We start from the raw sequence: 23,984 nt of genomic DNA, 5'->3' as shown, positions 1-23,984 counted from the left end.
CTCGGAGTTGGAAGCCACCGAATGGCAATTAGGCTCCCTGATTCCCAACTGGCCACACCCATCACACCAAACTGGAGAGAGGCCACTTCTGAGGGCTGTCCCGGCAGAGCTCTTTTCTCCTCTCGGCGGATGGGGATGCCCACACCTGCTCGGTCTCCTATCCAGAGCCTCAGGGCTTGCAGGCTGCCCTTCTGGTTCACTGCCCTCCCTCCTGCTGGGGTCTGCACCCGGGACGCTGCCCCCCTCTCCTGAGGTAGAGAAGGGCCTACACCAGGTTTCCCTCTGCACGCACCGAGCCACGCATCCATGTCATTACCTGTCAAGAGAAAGCTCTGATTTCTCAAAACTTTTTTCTGCCTGAGACGCCCACTCGCGACTGTAGTCGTCCATCTTTTTTTCAAATGTTTCTGACACCGAGGCAAAGTAGATGTCTGGGCGCCAGACGGACAGGGTGGGGTCAGGACACGGGGCTGCCTTCTTCTGGTATTTCCTTCGGCTCTGCTCATCCAACTCACCCCACATCCTCAGCACCTGAAAGGAAGGGTGGCTCAGCCACACAGGAGGCACCAGCACGGCCACTTCTCCTGGGACACGGGGGGATAAGGAGAATCAAAGGCACTGGCCTCAGAGGCGAGTGGGGAGAGACAGAACCCTGAGAGCCCAGCTCTACACTTAAAACAGGGAAACTGAATCCGTCCAGGGCTCACTGCTCCACCCGATTCTATGAGCTCTTCATCCTGGCCCACCAACGACAGGGAGTGAATGTCCACACTGGGATTCTTTTAGAATAAACAGGGCACTGTTACTAATAATGCCAGGACAGGCGGCAGAGGCAGAACAGTCCGAGGCCAGCCAGGATGCAGTTGCCATGAGCCAGGTGATCGTCTGCTTTCACAGACCCTGCACCCACACTGTCCCACAGCCGCGACTTCAAAGCACGCCCCTGCCTCTCGGCTCCTGACTGTGCTTGGCCAGGAGGCCTCCCCAGCAGAGGGGAAGGGGCGAGAGTGAACCCTGGCGTCTCCCTCCCACCCTCTCAGAGAAGCCCCAAGTGGGCCACCTCCCTCCACTGAGGGCTCCTGTCGAGCGGCCTCTGCCCACAGCCCCCTCCCTGCCCCTTCCGGCCTGGGGTGGCGTGGAACGAAGTGAACAGTCCTGGTCAGTTCCCTGGAACTCTGCCCACACCTCTGCAGCGCCTCTTTACATCCCTGTTTGACTGCCATGTGTTTCCCGACAGTGAATGAAGCCAGATTTCATGATTACCCTCCCATTAGGGAAACAGCCCCCCAAGTCACCTGGCAGGTCCCGGGACTGCGGCCGGGCTGACTGGTGCCCTGGAGGCCGGCGGCTCTCGCGGCTGCCTGGACTTTCTGGGAATAGCTCAGGAAGGCGCCCGTCCTCTGCAGGGGGCCGGGGTGCTTGCTCTGCCATTTTTTGATGGCTCTGAAGTGGCGGAGAGCTTTTTTGGGATCTGCTCTGGACAAAACTTCATGGAGATGCTTCGACTTCATGATTACCTAAATAAACAAACCACACACACAAGACCAAAGAGGTGAGGGCGACCCAAGGCCATGCCACACAACTTCACGGACCAAGAGGGCCTTGCGGAGCTGTCACAACAGCTGTCAGAGGCTGAGCACCTGCTACTAATTGGGCCTCACTGTGCAAACCAGACCTGGGAGCTGGCGGTCCCGGGAGCTGAGGAGTCAGGAGAGAGACGGGCACACGCAGGGCCCCTTCAGAACACAGGGGAGAAGTGTGGCCCAGAGCTCGGGGCCAGGGCCAGGATGGAGGAGCACGGCCACGTGCAATCTTCCTTCGGCCATCCCTGTGCGACCCTGGACAGGCCACACCAGTTCCAGCTTCCCAGCCGGCAAAATGGGGTGACTGCCGGTCAACAGTGGCGGTCATCCCCGGGCAGTGAGGTACGGCTTGTGTCTGGGTCTGGGTTCAAACGCTGGCTCTGCCACCCTCCAGCCAGGCACTGAAGCTCTGACCGGTGGCCTCAGCTGTGACATGGGCAGAGGACGGAGCGCCTCCTTCCCCAGGTTACACGAAGATGAGACCCAGTGTCCACAGCTTGAGCTGGGGGCCCGCACATGGCAAACACCCCAACGGCAGCTGCTGTCTGGGGTTCTCGTGCCTTTCTGCCACCTCCGTCCACCGACAGATGTGGAAATGGCGAGTGTTGCACAGCATCGAGGTGGTTTGTAAACTCTTCTCCTTCTACGTCTCAGCAGCCACTCTAACTGGGCGGCAGAGCCTGGAGTACGGGGCCCGTGACACAGCCCAGAGCCCAGGCCCCGGCCGCCGGGGGCCTGACCCACCTCGTAGTTGCTGGCGAGGAAGGGGAACTGCTTGGGCTGCAGGAACTGCGTCTTGGGGATGTCCAGGCCGTCCTCCCCGTACAGGAACTGCACCACGCTGCCGTCGCTGTCGCGGACCGTCAGGTCGTACTGGACCACGAGGCCCTCCAGGTGCTTGATGATGCACCTGTGGGAGGTCTGGCTCAGGGCCCACCAAGCTCACCTCCCAGGGCAGGAGGGAGGCGGTGGGAGGTGGGAAGGAACTGCTGCTCCACAGCCAAGCTAGCCTCCAGGACAGACAGCCTCCACGGCCCAGGCTCTGAGCTATGGTCTCCCAGCTGGGGCTGCAGCCTGTGCCCGAGAGGTTGGCTGCCCTGCTGGCCCCTGGCTCCCTCTCCAGCCCCAGCTGCCAGTGCCCTTAGAGCCACAGGCAGGCAGAGCAGTGGGGCTGTGTCCCCACCCAAAGCTTCTGCAATGCTCTCAGTCCAGAGACACTCGGAGGCACAGAGGACATTAGGAACTAGGTGCTGATGTGACACCCCTAACCAGGCGTTGTCCCTCGCTTCTCCCAGCGGTCAGCTGCCTCCCTCCTCTCCCCCTTCTGCTGCCCGGTGATGGCCCCTTACCTAACTCGGCCATTGGCCCTGGTTTCTCCTCCTGACACTTTAGGAGGAGGTTTCCGAGGAGCCACTGCTCCCCAGGCTCCAAGGGCAGAGCTGTGTTATCAGCACTGTCTCCTTGGCACCAGCCCACCAGCCAGGCTGACGCTGAGCACCCACTGAACATGCTGAACACACGGAGGGGTCCCCCCTGCACGGCTATATGCGCCCCCAGGGCTGCGGCTCAGCACAACAGTGGCCTCTCCAGGCTGCACCTCCAGGTCTCTCCCCAGCGTCAGGCCTCATCTAGGGGCCACTGAAACGTGCCTACTTGAACGCCCTGCTGCTGCCACCTCGCACCACCCACACTTCTCTCCCTTTGGCTTTCCGTCACTGCGCTGCCACGGAGGCCTGAAAACAGCTGGTCTGACGCCGCCCTGCCCTCACTCCTGCATTTCAGCCAGCTGCCCCACATCTCTGCCGCATCTGCCTCTTTGTCCCCATTGCCACCCTTGAGGGCTCCCAGCCTGGGCTCCGCACAGCTGCCCTGGCTCCTCACCCATCGCCAGAAGCACTGCACCGGCCTCCTCCACCCGGACCTCCAGCAGCAGGCGCCTGTGCCCTCTGTCCTGTGGCTCCCCACACCCTCCTCCCTCCCACCCTGCATTCAGAGGCCTCAGGTCCTCCCACACCAGATGCAGTTGATCATTTTTTCTCTAGCCTGTTCTACACTACACGTGTTCTTGAATGGTTTAAAAGGATGGAGGTGGGGTGTCACCCCTGCTGGTGGGAGGAACTGGCCATGTAATCCACGGCCCCTGGAGGGGAGCTCAGCCCACTGTACTGAAGCAGCCAACTCTGCGGATAGGCTCCTCTCCGACAGCCAACCCCCTAGGCTGCAGCTGTGGGCGTCCAGGGGAACGGACCGAAATAAGGGCTGCACTTTGGGAATGTGGAGCTCAGAAGCAGCACAGGAGAGTGGGAGGGACGGACAGGCCTCTGAGGGGAGAGGAAAGGAGCTCTGCCTTCCTGTGCGCAGCCAGCGAGTCCCTGAGAATGTGCTTAAAACCAGGCCTTATTTCTGCTGTCCCTACATTTCCCACACCACTGGCTCCCTGGGCTCATGAAAAACCACTACCCCAAGTCCCCAAGGCACAGCCACCCGGCTGCATCCCAGGAGAGGCTGGAACGCAGGCACCTACTAGCCCGTCTGCCGGGCCCTCTGGAGTCAGGCCTTGTCCAGACTGAAGCTTTATTCCCCCAACCTGCTCAACAGGCCCGTGAGAGTGGCTACTTGTCTTCTTTCCTCCCAGAGATGAGGGAACAGGTAAGTCTAGGCTGGGGATCCCAAAATGGCACCTGCATCTGGAGCAACAGTAACCGCAATCACAGACGCATAGGCAGGGACCCGAGCCCGGCAGCCCCTTGGCTGTCCTGGACTGCTGAGCCCTCCTGGGGGGAAGGACCAGCCCATCACCCCCGAGACCTTTCCCGTACCCGTAACTTCCCTCAGAACGCAGGGGCCCTTTGTCTGCACTCATGTGCTCCTAATTCTTTAGAAGGGGAAGAATATCTGCTATTTTCTGTCTCAGGATAACCGTGGGCATTTTAAAGACGTTTTTCCATCTAAAGAAATTCCAAGTGAACCGTCACTGAGATGTGAAAGGACCAACACCGAGCGGGGCAGAGCAGGGGCGTTACCTTTGGAGGTAGCCAGAGCGGCTGGTTTTCACAGCGGTGTCGACCAGGCCCTCGCGCCCCGCCATGCAGTGAAAGAAGAACTCCTGCGGGAGAAGCGGGACCCAGGTCCCAGAGGCGGCAGTGAGGACGGCGTGCTTCGGGAGGACGGCTCAGGCCCACCCTCAGCAGCCCCGCCTCATCTCCTGGGGCCCTTGACAGCTCCAACGGCCCAGTGACTGCTGTCTTATCTGCCCGAGAGCAGAGGGAGCGTGGATGAGAAGTGACAGGACCTGCTCAAGGGGCCAGGTGTCTGCCTGCACATGTGCAGCCCACACATCTGAATTCCACTTCCCACAGTGTTAGCAGAGGTAAGAGTGTTTTCCAAACTCTTTGATTGCAACCCACAGTAAGAAATACATTTACAACAGTAATCAGCGTACACACACACACAAATGCACATAAGGATATAACTAGAACTTCATGAAACTACCCCATCCGTGTGCTCTCTGTATCAGCCTGTTGTTTCTTTGCGTAACCAATGCCATCACTATCTATTACAGCGGTTGCATGACTAACTACGGGGTCACAACCAGCTTTAAAAATTCTGGTCTCTGTCGGCACACCACCATCCCGTGCCAGAGGCCAGGGATGACCACTGGAGCCAAGGCAGGAGCCCTGGAGCAGGGGCAGCCTTGAAACAAAGGGTTGCTCCTGTTTACAACCTGGACTTAGCTGTCTGACCACAAGGGTCATCCTTGCAGAAATGCACTCGGCAGAGAACAAAAGGTGCCAACGTTCAAGAAGCCGTTTGACAGGTTTGAGGAGAAAACCCTCCTCCTAGTGGAGAGTCTGTTGTCCAAGGGAACACTGGGCATTTGCGACAGCTGATCAGCTTCCCAGTGGCAGGAGGAGCCAGGGAAGCTCTGCTGGGGGCTTGTGAAATAAATCTCCATGAGGTCCCTTTGGCAATGGAGAGACCATAGTGGGGGTGTGGGGCCTCCCTTTCCCTGTCACCTTCAAGTGCAGTAAGACTGGATAAGGGGGGATGCACAGCAGTAAACGGTGGACCTGGGATTGGTCTTACTCATCTTCTCATTTATCAGCAAACACTCACTGAGCTCCACGCTGTGCCAGGCACTGTGCTAGGCTCTGGTGTCACAATGGTGGACATGGCATGGCTGTGTCCTTATGGTCCTCGTGGGCCACAGGGTCCAGTGGGCAAGCACCAAATGGCTTGGAATAATATCCACTTGCTCACAGTTGTTGGGGAAAGTCAAAGGCCTTCTACCACTGAGCTGGAAATGAGGAGAAACACCAAAAGGAAAACCCAAAATACATACGGGAGGCTTGATGCCAGTGAGGAACCTGCCGGTGACGAAGCCGCCAGCCCTGGGGGTGAATTCGTAAGGCTCGAAGCAGGGCAGTGACTTGCCAGACGCCATCAGTGGGGGTCTCCGACCTTCCAGTTCAATCTGGCCCAGCAGGCACGAGATCTGGGGACAGGAAACCCGAGACAAACATCTGTTAAGCAATGCTTCGTCCTAGCAGGAGAGGAGGGCCTGCCCTTCAGAAAAAAGCTACATGGAAACTGAGTTCTTAAAGGCCAACCTAGATTTGTAAATGAACCAGGGAAGCTTGTGTTTTGAGAAAATAATTGTTTCCCTTTTGCTGGCGGATGGGAGAGACTCCACATTTGGTGTTTTGTAAAATGGGCGGCAAAAGGAGCCATGTTTCAGAATCATCACGCTCTACCTGGAAGGGACCTGAGTGCTGGTTCTAATGGGAAACTGAGGCCTGCAGGAAAAACAACTTACAGTGCTCCTTAAATTTTAAGGCCAAAAGAGAATAATACTGACCATACTTTTGGGGTGTGGGGGGGTGGTGTGGAGAACAGTGTGTCTGGCTTTTACTTCAGTCAAAGGGACTCCCTGATGGCCTTCAGCCTTTAAGCCCATTCCTATTGCTCTGAGTCCCCAAACAATGAGATGGTCCTTAAGACCCTCTCAAGGTCATCAAGATTTTTTTAAAAATTGCTACAATTTGTGCGAATGTGCCATAGCACTGAGGTCATCTGAGGAGGTAATGGGCCTCAAATTAAGGGTTAGAAACCTCTAGAACAATGCTTATATTACGAAATGGGAAAAAGCAGATCATGCAAAACTGCAGGGTCTCAGCTATTACACACACACAGTGTTTCCATATAACGTGAATATATGTAACACAGTAATCTAGTGTGTAAATTTACAGTATCTACTGTATTATACGTAGCATCTGGATACTTACATCTATATTTGTTCATAACGTTATTGCTAACAGTGGCAAGTTCCTATACTGACTTCTATATGCTTTTATATTTTTCAGAACTTGCCACATTTTATATGAAACATGGATCCTTTTAAAATCAAACAAATCAGAAACTACCTCCTGGGAATACCACACCCTCGGCCAAGCAGCCACCCAGTGCTCACACCTGCATGGTGTTCACAGTTGAACCTTTGGCTCCGGACTGCACCATCATCTGCAAGTTGTTCTCTGGAAACTGCCTGTGAAGGCCGAAAGGCATGCATGCCTGCGGATTAAAACGCACCGGTGAGACCACCTTCTGAAATCCCAGACTCAGAAGGTAAACTGAGGGTGTGGCAGCGACACACTCACACTATTCACTCAGAGAAGCACCAAACCCCACCTGCCATAAGAGGTGCCATTCGGCATGAACCCTCTCGCTAGAAGCTCTGCGAGTCTAACAACGCCCCGTGTGCTGCCCTCGACACCGTCCGTCAGGACGCCCGAAGGGCCTGTCACTGGCCAACAGCGGCTGACAAGGAGAAGCAGGGGCAGCACAGGCAGCTGAGATGCTAACAAGAAGCTGGTTAAAAATAAAGCCTTGAGGCTATGCCTTGGCGAACTCCCCCACCAGAGCATGGACTTGGCCTGGCAGTGCTGACCAGTGTCCCTGTCAGACTCACATTTACCAGCGTGCTGCCCAAGCACCACGTGGGAGCCTTGCCTCGGCTCCAGGGCTATTGCAAGTGAGCAGCACCCCGGGGTGGAGCCTGGGGAGACACTGGGAGGGGCTTTGGGTCTACGGAAGCCTCTGCGTAGAGCTGCAGAGACCCAGTCCACCACAGGGGAGACACAGGAGTGGGAAGAGGTGAGCCGGAGGGACAAGAAGCAACCCCGAGAAGCCGCTGGGACAATGCCCCGATCCCAGCATTCCCAGGCAACGCTGGAAGCCACACTCCTGGTTCTCGGGGAGGTGCTGGGAAGGCTCCTCTGAACAAAACCCCTCAGGGACAAACCTGTACGGATGAGAGATCTGTGCTCCTGGGAGCCTGAGGGCTGCTGAAAGCCAGTCAAACACTGACTTCTATGAGTGTTGGCCTTGCCTCTTCCTCTCCTTCTCAGGCTGGGCCTCGAGGCCCAAGAGGGAGGGTGAGGGTCAGGCAGGGCGCTTCCAGCCGCAGGACTGGAACCCCAGCTCTGGGACCAGAAGATGGAGAGACACAGATTCTGGTCTTGGCTTGTGTAGGGATTTCCCTCTCCTTTCCTAACTGCACAGGAACTGGCTTAGTGAGGAGCAGACAGGGACTTGGGGGGCTCTGCCAGGCCAAGAGCACTACACAGGTCAGGCCCTTAACCCCCTCAGCATCCCTCCCTCCAGGTGTGGAAACAAAGCACAGACTGGTTACGTCACCTGCCTGAGTTCACACAGAAAGGGTATGGCAGAGCTAGGGTTTAAACCAGGCCTTCAGCTCTGGCTCCAATACACAAGCAGCAATGTGGGGCACGGCTACAGTGTTTTGGCCAGGTTCAAGCCTCGGACCAATGAAAGGACAGGGTCCTCTCATTGCCATGTGCAAGTCCCAGCTGGAGGGCAGAGCCCTCCCAGCACAATCATAGCCAACGGCTGTGGTTGTGAGCTTGAACCTATGGTCTGAACACGTGGCCCCATGTGCCTTGTGATAGAGTTCGGGTGCATGTAGTTGAGTGAGGTTGGAAATCAGGAGAATGCTGTAAACAACTCGATCACGCCCCTACTTTGCCTCGTGGCATCTGCTATGGGCGCTGGCGCTGTCTCCTCATCAGGGGGCAGCGTCCCACCGAGACCCAGCTTTCATTCTCTTGTCTGTCTTTTCTCAATCCTTTCACCCCCACCACTCAGGATCACCTTTGGCCGTAACACAGCAATGGTATTTTTGGTCCCTCAATCTACTCCTCCACTGGCTGCAGAACCACAGAAAACTGCCCTTGCCTTCAGTCCCTTTTAATGCAATCATCCCCAAACACACACATTTAAAAAAGTGCACAGGAGCAGAGGCGGGGAGGGGAGGAGAGGGTGAAGGTGAAAGAGGGCGTAGAGGGAATAAATAGTGATGGAAAAAATAAAGTAGTAAACAAAACAAACGAAGTGCAGGGCATTCCCGCTCAGCATGCAGCACAGACCTTTCTTCCCAGACCCTGACTGGGTGAGGGAATGAAGCCGTTGGCTCCTCAAAGCGATGACTTTTGCACATCCCACCTCACATCCCATCAAGTCAGCTGCTAAATAGCCAAACTGCTCTAAAGGGCCCCGAGTGAAAATCAAAATGTAATTTTTTTAAAAATGAGCATTTAAAATGGTGGGGATAACTGTGCTCACTGCCAGACTAACCTTGTTAATCTCGTTACTGTAATGGTTCACTTCCTCCTTGAACTTCAGATCGATCATGTTAAAATCTCTCTGGTCTTGGCCCAGATGGGCATCCTGCCATCTCCCTCGGACCTCATCACATGGCGCGGTTTCTGGCAGGTTTAATGCAGACCTGACAGCCTGGAATGAGAAAAGGGACATGTCGGAGGCAGCAGCCAAGTGAGGAAGGTGTGGGTTTCACTCTGCCAGAGAGCTGACCCCTCGGCAGGCCGGGGCTCCCAGCCCTCCTCACCCGGGGCCCGCAGTGGGTAGACTCGTCAATGATCCTGTGTCTCTTGACATCCGCCTGTGGCTTCACCAAAATGTCTTCCACGCCTGTGAAGTGAGACAGACAAGCTCAGGTGGCACGGGGCCTGACTTCTCAGCAGGACGTAAACTCAGTGAGGTCAGGGCATGGAGCAGTGTCACATACCCAGGAGGCACCTGAACAGCAATCACCTAACGTCCTTACAAGACTGCTACGCTCTCCTAAGTGCTTCCCATCCCGTAAGCAAGTGCAGGGCCAAGCATTACAATCTCCATTTTACAAATGTCACAACTAAGGCTCATCTCGAGCTACCTGCCCAAGGTTCCACAGGTAAAAAGCAAACCCAGGCCTGAGTCCAAACCTGTGCTCTTAGGCACAGCTCTACTGCCTGAACTCAATAAATGTTTCATGAATGGGCTGCGGGTGAAGATGTTGTGGATGAAAAACCAAGGCTAGGGAAGGAAGAGAGGGAGGGAGAGCACATCCTGGCTCTGATTCCCAGAAGTCAGTTGTTGCAGAGACGACCACCCATGCAGCTGTGAGGATGGGTGTGCAGACACACACACACGAGCCTGGGTGACAGGGACCACACCACAGGTTCTGCCCAGGAAGAAAGCCCGGGTCACTAGTTAGGCCTGTCGTTCTGGCTTCACAGGGATGAGGAATTCCTCACCTTGGGCAGGATGTCTTTCTACTTCATTTTTTCAATCAATTATTTTCTGTCTGTATCTGTGAGTGTTACTGGGGCCAAAAGTCCCTCAGCCAAGATCTGAGTGGGAAGGAAACAATGGCTGCACTCTTAAAAGCTGGGCTAAAATATCTGGAATCCCAATGCACTGTCCTGGAAGCTTGAGGGCCTCTGCAGAACATGTGTGCGTGGAGGGGAAGAAATGTTCCCTCTGTGAGGAAGCCATAACCACAACAGTAGGTCCTTCCATGGGGTCAGCTCCAGGCCACCACGGTCCCTTCACTGCCCCTCTGGCTCTGAGGGCTGGAACGAAGGCACCATCTCTGGCCTGTCCTTCCCTCAGAGCTCTGTCCAGCTGGGCCGCGCTCCCTCTCAGCCTGGTGGCATCAGGATGCTCTTTGCACTTGGGCCAATTTCTCTTTCGACCATATGCTAAGCACCCTTTGCAGAGCACGGAGTGCCCAGGGAATTCTGGGAAAATGGGGGTGCGTGTGAGTGTGAAAAATCAGACCGAGGGACTGAAAACTGTAAAGGATGGGGTCGAGAACGAGACGGACGGTCACTATGAGGTCGACGGTGAAGAATCACTGGCTCTGGGGGAAGGGCAGGAAGCACTGACGAGATGCAAGGCTGCAAGTGAGGACGTCCTTGTAGAGGCAGCCTGGCCGCTGCCCCGGAGGCTGGAGGCTGGAGGCTGCTAGCAGAGCCAGGAGACACCTGGTTGGCTTGCTGGCCGGTAGGGGCCCCAGGAGCCGCTCGCCCAGCACTCACCCAAGGTGAAGCCTCTGTAGAGCTGCAGGTAGGCGGTGAAGAGGCGGGCCAGGCAGGTGAGAACCTTGCCACTGGTCTCCCCGCCATAGATCTCGTAGCAGCAGTGCACCAGGCCGTAGGCAGAGCTCCCGTAGTGTGCTTTGTCCAGCACCCCGCAGAGCAGCTCCCCTTTCCTGATGATCACCTGCAGAGGGCACAGCCACGACCACGAAGCTGAGACGCTAAGACGAGGGGCCACCTCCAGCGCGAGCCACCCCTTCCCTTCAATCCATGCTTTAGTGTCCTTACTGTACCCGTCCCTCCACTGTAACCTGCTCAAGTCCTTGATGGAAAGAGGTGGGCACATGCAGACATAAAGTAAGTCCCTCCGGGACCGCACCACACACAGACACATTTCAGTGTGTTCAGATGTCCTCCCATCGCCACTCCACCCACAATGACTCGAGGTCAGGGACCCTTGACAAAGACTTTGTGACTGGAAATGAGAACATCTGGTATAAACTTCATAGCCACGATCTTGGCCAAGGTACTCCCTCCCCTGTGCCCTGGGAGTAAGAACATAACTTTTCCAACGTCCTTGAAGGCCTGGATTTGTACTCTCACAAAGTGGGGCTAATGAATTAGAAGCTAACTAAACGGAGGATTCTGGTTGCAAAATGCTGCTGCATGCCTTAAGCATGTGATCTATAAAGGAAGAGTGGCAGCTTCGGCTCTAATGGACTGTGTCGGACCTGGTGACGAAGCAGTGAGGGGGGGACTTGGGGATACTCCCCCACCAAGAACACGCAGAGGCCTCGGAAATCTAGCGTGAGGCCAGTCTCGCGCTCTGGAGGCAGTGCGGTGCCCGGGTTTGACTGTCCTGGCCCACCTCCCCGAGGCCTGTTCCCAAGGCACAAAGCTGGGAGGAGTGAACCTCACAGCAGCCCCATGATCTCAGCCACTTGGGGGTCTGCAGGGAAAACCCAGGCTCTGCATTTGCAGGCTTTGCAGTCAGCTCCCAGGCCTCCTGCCGAAGAAGCTTCCCCAGCTGGCTGCCAGTTTTACACTGAGGCCAATGCTAGCAATCAACTCTGAACCTCCCTAAAACCAAAGCTGACACCAACTTGGGCACAACTCTCTCTTATGAGCCATAACGCCTCCTTCTGCGCATGTGCCTCCTCCTGTGCCTGCTTTAAATCCATTTGCTTAAACCCAGGACTCGCAATCTCCAACGGAAGCGGCTGGGCAGCCATACCTGGGACTCGCACATGGAGTCGGGGTTAAAGCCGGGCACGGGCCGGGGAGACTCCTTCACCCAGGCTTTCCCACCGATCTTGGCCTTCCCTGATAAGTTCAGTGGGCTGTGCTCCTCGGGGATTATGTTTATGAGCAGCGTGGACACAACCTGGAAAGGAAAGGAAGGAAAGATGAGCGTTCCCTTTAGGGCTTCCTGTCCCTGCTCATCCTGAAGAGCCAGGCAAGCCCACTCCAGCGGCCTCTAGGTAAAGCAAGGACGCCGACGGCTCCTCCTCTGTGGGGCCAGTGGACCTCCGCGCTCACTGTTCTACTTAGGCGACTTAGGAGGGAGCTCGGGGGCGGAAACGTACACACACCACTAAGGACTTCACTGGAGCTCTTCTTCCCTAAAATAACTGCTGTTAAAGTGAGCAATCCCCCAGACCCGGAAAACACATCCTGCTCCTGAACAGACCGGAGGAAGGAGAGAAAAGCAGCAACCTGCTGTGGGGTCACAGAAAGAAGATTCGAGCGTGTGGTGAAAACAGAGACAGCAGGGCCGAGACGGGTGGTGGGCTCACGACACCGCCCCTTCCCGAAGGAGGTGGCCCGCGGGCGCCAGTGCCAGGACGAGGCAGAGGCTGAAGAGCATCCTTCCCTGTCTCCAGGCCACATCCAAATCCACGGCGATTATTACACACAGTCGGTGTGTCCTCCCACAGAACAAAGGAAACAAACAGGCAAAACAGGAGCACAGATACAGAGATCAGACTGACAGCTGGCAGAGGGGAGAGAGCGTGGGGGGCCTGGGTGAGAAAGGTGACGGGATCAGGAGTACAGATTGGTGGTTACAGAATAGTCACAGGGAGGCAAAGCATAGCATGGGGAACATAGTCAATAGTATCGTAATAACCATGTACGGGACCAGGAATACTGGGGGGACTACTCTGTAAAGCTCATGATGACCTATGCTGTACATCAGAGAATAATACTGAATGTAAACAAATTGAGAAAAAAAAATGTCCTCCCACAGAAAGCTCTGACTTTCTGGTCAAAGGAAGGAAAGGATGCGAAGATGAAGAACTGAGAGCTGTTCCTCTGCAGGCTTTGCAGAGGAGGCCTGAGGGTCCGAGAGAGAAGCAGGCTGCAGGGAAGCTTCGGGACAGGGTGTTCCGGTGCCCACCCACCACGGGCAGCCGTGTGCTGCGGGGAAGTGGCCACGCTCCCTCACCCCTAGCATCGCTCATCTGGAGAGCACAGATAAGGCCCACTCAGTCAGCAATTAACCGTGAGTGCTTCCTATGAGCCAGGTGCTGGGAAGAACGTAGATAAAATATGGTCTCTGCCTTCAGTGGAGCCTCTCTCCTGCGGGGGGCCCATGCTTTGGAGGAAACAGAGCAGGGCCCAGAGCAGCACGGGGCGCGTTTGGGGTTTTAAGGGAGACGGGCAGAGAAGGCCCGCACGGTGCGGTGGAGAGGAAGGGAGCCGCGCAGAGGGCAGCTCCTGCGTTTCAGGCCGAGGCTTTCCTGTGATGAGAAGGAAAGCGAAGTGGGAGGTTCTGATCACAGGGGCACATGCTCTGCTTTAACTTTTAACAGGATCACTTGTTCCAAATGCATTCCTGGTCTATTCCCTGAAGCTAAATAAATGCCATAGAGCAGTGGTCGGCAAACTGCGGCTCACGAGCCACATGTGGCTGTTTGGCCCCTTGAGTGTGGCTCTTCCACAAAATACTACGTGCGGGTGCGCACGTACAGTGCGGTTGAAACTTCATGGCCCATGTGCAGAAGTCGGTATTTTGTGGAAGAGCCAGAGCCGCATGTGGCTCTCGAGCCGCGGTTTGCCGAGCCGCAGTTTGCTGACCACTGCCATAGAGAATAAGCCTCCCACGTGACACTGACAAGACAGACCAGTACTTCAGAAGCGGTTATTAAAGCGACCTGGTGGGAGTGCGGGTGGGGCACCTCGCAGGACTCAGTAATTAGACTACTCGACAACCTGCCGGCTTCCACACAATAAGCTGTTACGGAGCTGACACCAGAAATAAATGTACGCGACTAGGATCAGTCATGGCCCCTGAAAGGCCAGGGGGTCCATCCGCTGCCCCAACTGGCCCATCAGTGTGGCCGTCCACTCAGCAAGTGGCTGCTAACAGGAGGCCAGGAGGCCAATTTCTCAAGCAACTGCTCCACAGAGAACCCAAGTGAAATCAGCTGAACCTAGTGGATAACCATATGCTAATACATTCCCAAAGCAAACCTTCCCAAAGGTGTAGTAGGCAGGGGGCAGACAGGCTGGTGGAACAGGCCCTGAGGGCTGAGGAGGGGCTGGGAGCCATCAGCTGGCATCAACAGCTCTTAGTGTTCCCATGCCAGGTCCCACAAAATAGCCTCGTTCACGGTGCACAATGGAGCTGGGGCAGGTAGGAGAGCAGCTGCCTTTTCATGCATGTGCACCAGGAGCAGGGGACAACTGGCAACAGCATCTTTTATTTGTTAATTAATTATAAATATTTTTTAAAATTGATTTTTGAGAGAGGAAGGCACAGGGAGAGGGAGCAACATCGATTGGCTGCCTTCTGCATGCCCCCTACTGCGGATCAAGCCCACAACCCAGGCACATGCCCTGACTGGGAATCCACTATTTTTAACAACTATACAATCTCTCTCTCTCTCTCTTTTTTTTAAATCCTCACCAGAGGATATTTTTCCATTGATTTTTGGAGAGAGTGGAAAAGAAAGTGGAAGACAGAGGGAAAGACTGAGAGCAATACTGATACGAAAGAAACTCATCGATTGGTTGCCTCCTGCACGAGCCCTGACCAGGGCCCGGGCTGGGGAGGAGCCTGCAATCAAGGTATGTGCCCTTGACCAGAATCAAACCCGGGACCCTTCGGTCTGCAGGTTGATGCTCTATCACTGAGCCAAACCAGCAAGGGCTACAATATATTAATAAATGGATGTTCCACAATTTACTTAGCTCCAATCTTAAGTATCTAGGCTTTTCTGAGTTTCTACCACTATAAACCAGAGTGTTACGGAATGCTTTTCAAGTAGCCTTTCTACATTTCAGGTTGTTTCCTGAGGCTAGGCTTCCAGATTGAAGGGAACGAACATATTTAAGATGCTAGGTAACAAGGTAGGAAAAGTAGGTTTACAGTTGTGCATCTACAAAACACAGTTTACTCTTTTATTATTATTTAATTATTGTATTATTTATTATTAACCTACTTTTGCCCACCCCTATATCCTTTGTCTACTATTTGGTTTCATTTTGAACACACTGCTTATGTTTAAATAAAATTCTAATAAATTCTGGACATTAAATTACTTAAGACATATAATACATTCACTTCTAAGGTAACTTGAGATAGTTTATAAAATAAAGTCATATAAATAGGAATAATAAAGTGGGAAAATACATATGGCCAACTAACTAAATCAGGAGTAGGCAAACTAGAGCCTGCAGGCCAAATGTGGACCACCACCTCTATTGTGTAAATAAAGTTAGACTGCCCTAACCGGTTTGGCTCAGTGGATAGAGCATCAGCCTGCGGACTCAAGGGTCCCAGGTCTGATTCCCGTCAGGGGCATGTTCCATGGTTGCGGGGACATCTCCAGTAGGGGGTGTGCAAGAGGCAGCTGATCCATGTTTCTCTCTCATCGATGTTTCTAACTCTCTATCCCTCTCCCTTCCTCTCTGTAAAAAATCAATAAAATATATTTTTTTAAAAATAAAGTTAGACTGGATAAAACCTATGCTCGCTTATTTATGTGCTGTCTGTGGCTGTTTTCATGTTCTAATGGCAGAGCTAAGTAGCTATAACAGATTGTGTGGTCAGCAAAGCCTAAAATATTTGCTATCTGGTTTTACAGAAAAAGCTTATCAACTCCTTGAACTAAACTATCCATATTATAGATTTTAATCAAACTGCAGAGTTGCCGGTGGTATTCGGTTAAGTCAACTTCCATTCTGGCCAGGATGGAGCAATGGTGACCTGATTTACTCTCCCACCAGAAACGTCAACAAAAGCAGACAAGAATATAAAACAATGATTTTCAAGACAACGGACATCAGGTAATGAAGGACAGTGATCAGCAAGGAGAGAGCAGAGAGTAGACTACCTATCAACTGAACCCAACTGACATTTACAGAGCAGTCCATCCAACAACAGCAGATTATGCATTTTTTTAAAAATGTATTTTATTGATTTTTTACAGAGAGGAAGGGAGAGGGATAGAGAGTTAGAAGCATCGATGAGAGAGAAACATGGATCAGCTGCCTCCTGCATACTCCCCATTGGGGACGCGTCCGCAACCAAGGCACATGCCCTTGACCGGAATCGAACCTAGGACCCTTGAGTCAGCAGGTTGATGCTCTATCCACTGAGCCAAACTGGTTAGGGCAGAATATACATTATTTTTAAGGGCACACCGAACATTTACCAAGACCGACCATAATTGAAGCCACAAAATGAATCTCAATAAATTTAAAGGGATTCAAGTCATCCAAGTTATATTCTTTGCTGCAAAATACTTAAACGGGAAATCTGTAACAAAGATATCTGGAAAATCTCTAAATATTTGGAAACTAAATAATGGACTTCTAAATAACTCGTGTGTTTAAAAAAGGAAAATTTGAAAGTGTGGAGAGCAGCTACAGTGTTTGGACAGGTTCAAGCCTCAGACTCATGAGAGGGCACCGTACTCTCATGGCCACGTGCAAGTTCCAGCTTGGAGGGCAGAGCACTCCCAGCACAATTATAGCCAAAAGCTATAGTTGTAAGCTTGAACCTAGGGTCTAAACACGTGATACCACGTGGCTGAGTGGTATGGGCTTGACAGAGTTCAGGTGCATGTGAATGAGTAGGATTGAAACCCAGGAGAAGGTTGTAACAATGCCCTTACTTTGCCTCGTGGAATCTGGCTATAAAATAAAGAGACGGCTTACAGGCCGTGGCACTGTCTCTCTCCATCAGAGAGGGCAGCGTCCCACTTAGCCCCAGCTTTATTCTCTTGTCTGTCTTTTCTCAATCCTTCACGGCCCCACACAGGGTCACCCTTGGCCGTGCTGGAGCAGCACAGGGAAGTATTTTGAAATAAGTGAAAATACAACATATCAGAATTTGTAGGATGTCATTACTAGAACTTATTAGGGGGAAAATTTATACATAAAGTACTTATAAAGAAAAGGAAACAGTCTCAAATCAATGATGTCAGCTTCAACCTTAAGTAACTAGAAAAAGAAAAGCAAATTAAACCCAATGAAAACAGAAGAAAGTAAATAATAAAGCTCAAAGTGAAATCAATGAAACAGGAAACAGAAAAATAGAAAAAGTCTATGAAAGTTGTTTTTCTGAGAGCAATAAAACCAACAAACCCTAGTCAAATTGATCAGGAAAAAAGAGAGAGAAGACATAAATTACCAATATCAGGAATGAGAAAGGTGGCCCACTTACAGACTGTACAGTAGAAAAGGATGATAAAGGAATATTATGATTAACTTGACGCCTATAAATTCAACAACTTATTTAAAATGGACAAAATCCTTGAGAAAACCAAGTATTAAGGCTCATTCAAGAAATAAGACGACCTGCCCCGGCCCATGCACTGAAGGGTCACTGGTTCGATTCCCTTTCAAGGGCATGTTCCTGGGCTGCAGGTTCCACCCCTAGCACGTGCGAGAGGCAACCAGGCGATGTGTCTCTCTCACATTAATGTTTCTCTCTCTCTTTCTCTTTGTCTCTCTCTCTCCCCCTCCCCCTTCCTCCCTTCCACTGTCTAAAAAATCAATGGAAAAAATATCCTCGGATGAGGATTAACAACAAAAAAGATAACCTGAATAGTATCCCTATATGTATGTACTAGAGAAATACAAATTTTAGTTTAAACAAAGGATTTCAGGATGATTTTGAAAGTCTCTTTCTGCTCTTCAGTCCTTTAAGTCTGTGGACCTTGGATTTGACTGGTTTTTAGTTGTTAAACCAACCTCACATTCCTGGGATAATCTTTACTTGGTTGTGAGGCATTACCAACAGCACAAGCACATATATATATTTTTAAATATTTTTATTGATTCCAGAGAGGAAGGAAGAGGGAGAGAGGGAGTTGGTTGTGAGGATTAAGTAAGATAACATAGCTAAAGCACTCAGCAAAGCACTCGGCCCCTCCCAACAACTACTACCAACACTACCACCAACACCACTGCCCATAGCCACCATTTGGACTACGAGGTCATCACGTTTAAGTTAGAAGCAAAGGACGGAAACCACGCAGCCTACTACTCCGTTGAAACACCCAGACCCAAGAGCCCCTCAAAGAGGAAGTCACACTACTGTCTGATTTGTTACTTGTCTGTCCCTGGTGTGGGCTCCTCTGGGAATGAAACCTTATATAGGAGTGGCTGGTGGCCTTCTGATATATACACTCTGGCCGTTTTCTCCCAATTACCTGCTTTCCTGTCCACAGTGGGAAAGGCTTCAGGATGGCAGGAGCAAAGAGCTTCACGTGTCCCACTTTGTCAGTGAGTCCTCGGTATACCAGTTCCATATACTGCTCCCGGGTGAAAAAGCAACCTCGGATGGTCATATTTGCACCGGCAATCATGTGATCTTGGATCAATCCTGCCAACGGCTGGCCATCCTACAAATCAAAACAGAAATGGGAAGAAGAACAAGAATAACTTTTAAGTCACATTCTAATTCCTAATCATCTGCCTGGAGGCCGCCTCCTAGCAACAGCCCTGTCTCATGGCCTCATGTTGTCCTTTCCCACAGCCTAGGAGGCAGGTGCCAAGGCCTCCCGTTTTGAGAGTAAACTGCCGCCCAGAGCACATGGCCAGGGCCTCCTTCCGCCGTTGCATTGCCCATAGTTCTCTATCAAAACTGCGTCAAAACCATCCATTTCCCCAAGCCTTGCCGCCATGATCCCATCTGGTTCTAGTTACTCCAGCATATTTTTGGCATTTATGCACAAATTTGGTCTGGCTGCTGCTAGCTATGTTCTTGTTTTTATATTTTGGTTTTATGCTTTAGTATTTTTCTCACATTTCTGGCCTGGTTCTCCTCTAAATTGGTCATCCATCCAACAAATAGTTACTGAGAGCTTACTGTGCGGTCTAATCGCTGGGTTAGAACTTCAATCTACTTCTGTGGACCAAACAGGCACAATCCTCTATGAGGAGGAAGAGCTGGACAGTAAGCAGATGTCTGGATAAATACATCGGCACAAAGAGTTTTAAATGACACGGAAGAAAATCACAGAACGGATCATCATACAGATGTGCGGTAGGGGGAGGGTCAGGAGCGGTCTCTCTGAGGGGCAGATTACAGCAAGGCCTGAGAGTGATGGGGGTCAGCAGTGCAGGGGGCAGGGGTTCAGGCAGAGGCTCCTGGGAGGGTCACGGAAGGGCCTTGATACACATGACTGCTGAAGGAAAGAACGTCCCTGTGAGTGTTCACAACGCAGCATGTGTGCATGGTGGGAGGTGAAAAGGCTGTTTTCCACCAGAGGTCCAAACAAGGGCTTGCATATCAGGTTTGGTGGGTACATGCATCTCCTTGGGCACTTGCCACAGGGTTTCTGACCCTTAGCCTCCTAACCCTCTCTGCAGGTCTGTGTCCATGGCAACATAAGGCAGACTAAAGTAAGAATAGCTGTGCTCACTGACATTCTTTCAGAAGCAGTTTTTGCAAACTTTTCAATGTTTATAGGAACTTGAAAAAAAAAATCTGAAGATTGTTAGCATTTGATTATTTGCCAAATATGACCCAATATTATGGCCATATTTCATAAGCAGGGCTAAAGGACTCACAAATGCAGCCTTGGAGAAGCACCAGGAATTAAACCACAAGTACTAATTCAAAAGCTAAAAAGGGTACTTGTCAAATAGTCTAAGTACCAGGACAATGGCTCTATGTAAATTCAAAGTTAATTATTACAAATGGATGGATAAGTGCTGTCAATCGAAGGCAAGATCAGATAGAGCAAACAGCCCTTCCAACTTCAATAAAAATTACACTCTGGCCCTGGCCGGATGGCTCAGTTGGTTGGACCGTTGTCCTTATACCAAAAGGTTGCAGGTTCGATCCCTGGTTGGGGACGCATAAGGGAGGCAACTGATGGATGTTTCTCTCACATCGTTGTTTCTCTCTCTCTCTCTCTCTCTCAGATCAATAAACATATCCTCAGGTGAAGATTAAAAAATATATACTCTGTAGCTTGTTCCAAAGACATGGTCTTATTTTGCTTGGGGGAAAACCCAAACCAATATTACACATTTGACTCATCCCACAATCTTTGGAGGCAGATACAGATTTTTCCTTTTGTTTTCTTCCTTTAAAGAACATAATTACAGGTTATGTGACCCATTCCATGCCTTCTCCTTTCTCTGTCCAGATTTCTACATGACTAGAAAATTACCTTAATGATTAAATTGTTTTCAATGCAATAATCATGAGTTCTAGGAAGGAATGCTGATTAAAGCAATTTACTAAGGGTCAACTTATGATTCTGAATTTCCTAAATCCTGCTTAGGATCAAAAAGACCATCTCTAAACAAAAAACCCAGATAATTGTCAGCTATCCTATTCCATTTAATATCACAGCAAAATGATATTACAAGTAATGTCTTTGGTCAGGATGCTCAGAGAATTAGGGTTTTCTATGACTTGAATCTTCTAGCTGACTAAGTAGAAGTCAGAAAACTATTCTCAAGCCTTGTTAAAAATAATTTCCACAAAGCACTGGCCCTCAATAAATTTAAGAAAGAAAAAAGTTAATTCACAAAGAAAAACATAAATAAAAAGTTTAACTATTTTCTGAAAAGAAATAAAGTCCCATTCATTTTAAGTAAACAGACAGTACACAACTCTATTAAATACTTACAAACCAAAAAAATAAATTTACTTTAATGTGTATTATGGTTAGTTAAGGAAGAATACCTAGAAATGTAAAAGGAATGGAAACATGAACAGAGAGAAATGAAGACAAAGAAAGGTATACCAAAAACATTAAAAAATATATATGGCTTTCCTAGTTTAACAAAACCACTTCTTGTCCTCTAAAGACACTGCCACCAAAATACTTTAACACATGTTGCATTTTTATAACCATTAATAAAAAGGAGGATTCCACCTCTTGGCATTAACACCAAGGACTAAATGAAATGTATCAAAAATTAAAAACCCTTTAACTAAGACAAAAGATATTGACTAAGAGTGAAGCAAACCCTCAGATCATTCCCTAGAAATTTTCACTATTTGTTAAGCCAACTATGCTGGCTAATTTATTAAGCCAATTATAAAGCTACTAGAAGCCCAGCACACAAAATTCATGCACTCTGGGGGGGGTCCCTCAGGACCAGGCCTAAGTCATCAGTCAGACATCCTCAGTACTGCTGCGGAGGTGGGAAAGACTCTTGCCACTGTGGCTGCACTTGCCAGCAGTGAGCTGGGCTTCTGGCTGAGCAGCGCTTCCCCTGTGGGAGCGCACTGACCACCAGGGGGCAGCTCCTGCATTGAGCATCTGCTCCCTGGTGGTCAGTGTGTGTCATAGCAACTGGTCGTTCTGCTGTTTGGTCGATTTGCATATTAGCCTTTTATTATATAGGATTACAAAGATTAAAAGACAAAAATAGGAAGAGCATGTATAATTACAACAATAAATTCAGGGATACACACACACACAAAAAAAAAAAACACCTAGTAAAAATAATGACAAAAACACAAGGATGAAGAGAGTGAGTAAAAATTGTAGTGATTTTACAACATAATAAAGACCATATGTAACAAACTCACAGCTAACATCATACTCAACAGTGAAAAGAAAGAAGTGTTTTTCTTAAGATTAGGAACAAGAAGGAATGTCCACTTTCACCACTCCTAATCAACATAGTACTGGAAGTAGCAGCCATAGCAATTAGAGAAGAAAAATAAATTAAAAGCATCCAAATTGGAAAGGAAGAAGTAAAATTAGCATTATTTGCAGACGACATGATATTATATATAGAGAACCCTAAAGATGCCACCAAGGAACTACTAGAATTGGTAAGTTAATTCAGTAAAGTAGCAGGATACAAAAACATTCAGAAATTGGTGGCATTTTTATACACCAATAATGAACTATCAGAAATGGAAACTAAGAAAACAATCCCATTTACAATTGCATCAAAAAAATAAAACACCTAGGAATAAATTTAACCAAGGACTTGTACTCAGAAAACTGTAAGACACTGAAGAAAGAAACTGAAGAATATACCAATAAATGGAAGCATATACCATGTTCACAGATAGAATTAACATCAAAGTATCTATAGATTCAATGCAATCCCTATCAAAATATCAATGGCATTTTTGGCAGAGCTAGAACAAATAATCCTAAAATTTATATGGACTAATAAGGAGCCCAAATAGCCATAGCAATCTGGAGAAAGAAAAATAAAGAGGGAGGTATTATGCTACCTGATATCAAACTATACTAGAAGGCCATAGTAATCAAAACCACATGATACTACCATTAAAAAAAGAAACATAGATCAATGGAACAGAATAAAGAGTCCAGAAATAAACCTGCAGCTATATGGCGAATTAATCTATGATAAAGTAGGCAAGAATATACAAAGGAGTTAAGATAGTATATTAAATAAATGGTGTTGGAAAAATTGGACAGATACATGCAAAACAATGAAATCAGGCCACTTACACGATACACAAAAATCAACTCAAAATGGATTAAAGACTTAAATGTAAGGCTCAAAACCATAAATCTCCTAGAAGAACACATAGTTAGTAAACTCTGACGTTTCTTAACAATAATTTTTCAGATATGCCTCCTCGGGCAAGGGAAACAAACAAAAATAAACAAATGGGACTACATCAAACTAAAAAGTTTTTGCACAGCAAAGGAAACCATGGACAAAACAAAAAGACAACCCACTGAATGGCAGAACATATCCGTTAAGGATACATCTGAGAAGAGGTTAATTTCCAAAATTATAAGAACTCATCGACAATTCAACACCAAAACACCAAACAATCCAATTAGAAAATGGGTAGAGGACCTGAATAGACACTTCTCCAAAGAGGACATACAGATATCCAATAGATACAGTAGGGCCTTGACTTACGAGTTTAATTCGTTCCGAGACCGAGCTCGTTAAGGAGCTCGTTAACTCAAGTTACTCTATTAACTCAATGCAAAAAATCTGCCGTTAGTCGGACACTCGTAAGTCAAGGCCCCACTGTATATGAAAATGTTCAACGTGACTAATCAACAGAGAAATGCAAATTAAAATCATAATGAGATATCACCTCATACCTGACAGAACGGCTATCATCAATAAGTCAACAAACAGCAAGTGCTGGCGAGGATGATAAGGAAAGGAACCATTGTACATTGTTGATGCAAATTCAAATTGATGCAGCCACTATAGTAAACAGTATGGAGGTTCCTTAAAAATTCAGATACAGAGAACAAATTGATCATCCCCAGATGGGAGGAGGGTTGGGTGGACAGCTGAAAAGGTGAAAGGGATTAAGAAGTAAAATTGGCCCTAACCGGTTTGGCTCAGTGGATAGAGCGTCCGCCTGGGGACTGAAGGGTCCCAGGTTCGATTCCGATCAAGGGCATGTACCTTGGTTGCGGGCACATCCCCAGTAGGGGGTGTGCGGGAGGCAGCTGGTCAATGTTTCTAGCTCTCTATCCCTCTCCTTCCTGTCTGTAAAAAGACAATAAAATATATATTAAAAAAAAAAAAGTAAAATTGGCCCTAGCCCGTTTGGCTCAATGGA

General features: G+C 49.7%; 1 protein-coding gene across 5 annotated transcripts in view; it reads right to left on the bottom strand.

The window, feature by feature from the left end:
* The window catches only part of POLR1A (RNA polymerase I subunit A), a 78,040-nt gene that overhangs the window by 17,282 nt on the left and 36,774 nt on the right, over positions 1-23,984 (bottom strand). For all 5 annotated transcript variants that reach the window (XM_036333916.1, XM_036333917.1, XM_036333918.1 and 2 more), the window contains 11 exons: positions 18,646-18,837; positions 12,216-12,365; positions 10,982-11,165; positions 9,508-9,590; positions 9,237-9,395; positions 7,056-7,154; positions 5,926-6,078; positions 4,607-4,689; positions 2,328-2,493; positions 1,296-1,517; positions 317-531 (listed from right to left, as the gene is read on the bottom strand). In XM_036333916.1, coding sequence (XP_036189809.1) covers positions 317-531; positions 1,296-1,517; positions 2,328-2,493; positions 4,607-4,689; positions 5,926-6,078; positions 7,056-7,154; positions 9,237-9,395; positions 9,508-9,590; positions 10,982-11,165; positions 12,216-12,365; positions 18,646-18,837 — 1,706 coding nt within the window. The remainder of the gene's footprint in view (positions 1-316; positions 532-1,295; positions 1,518-2,327; positions 2,494-4,606; positions 4,690-5,925; positions 6,079-7,055; positions 7,155-9,236; positions 9,396-9,507; positions 9,591-10,981; positions 11,166-12,215; positions 12,366-18,645; positions 18,838-23,984) is intronic.

The sequence above is a fragment of the Myotis myotis genome, unplaced genomic scaffold (genome assembly GCF_014108235.1).
Source record: "Myotis myotis isolate mMyoMyo1 unplaced genomic scaffold, mMyoMyo1.p scaffold_m19_p_14, whole genome shotgun sequence".
Lineage (NCBI taxonomy): Eukaryota > Metazoa > Chordata > Mammalia > Chiroptera > Vespertilionidae > Myotis > Myotis myotis.
This window is presented reverse-complemented; position numbering and strand designations above follow the sequence as displayed.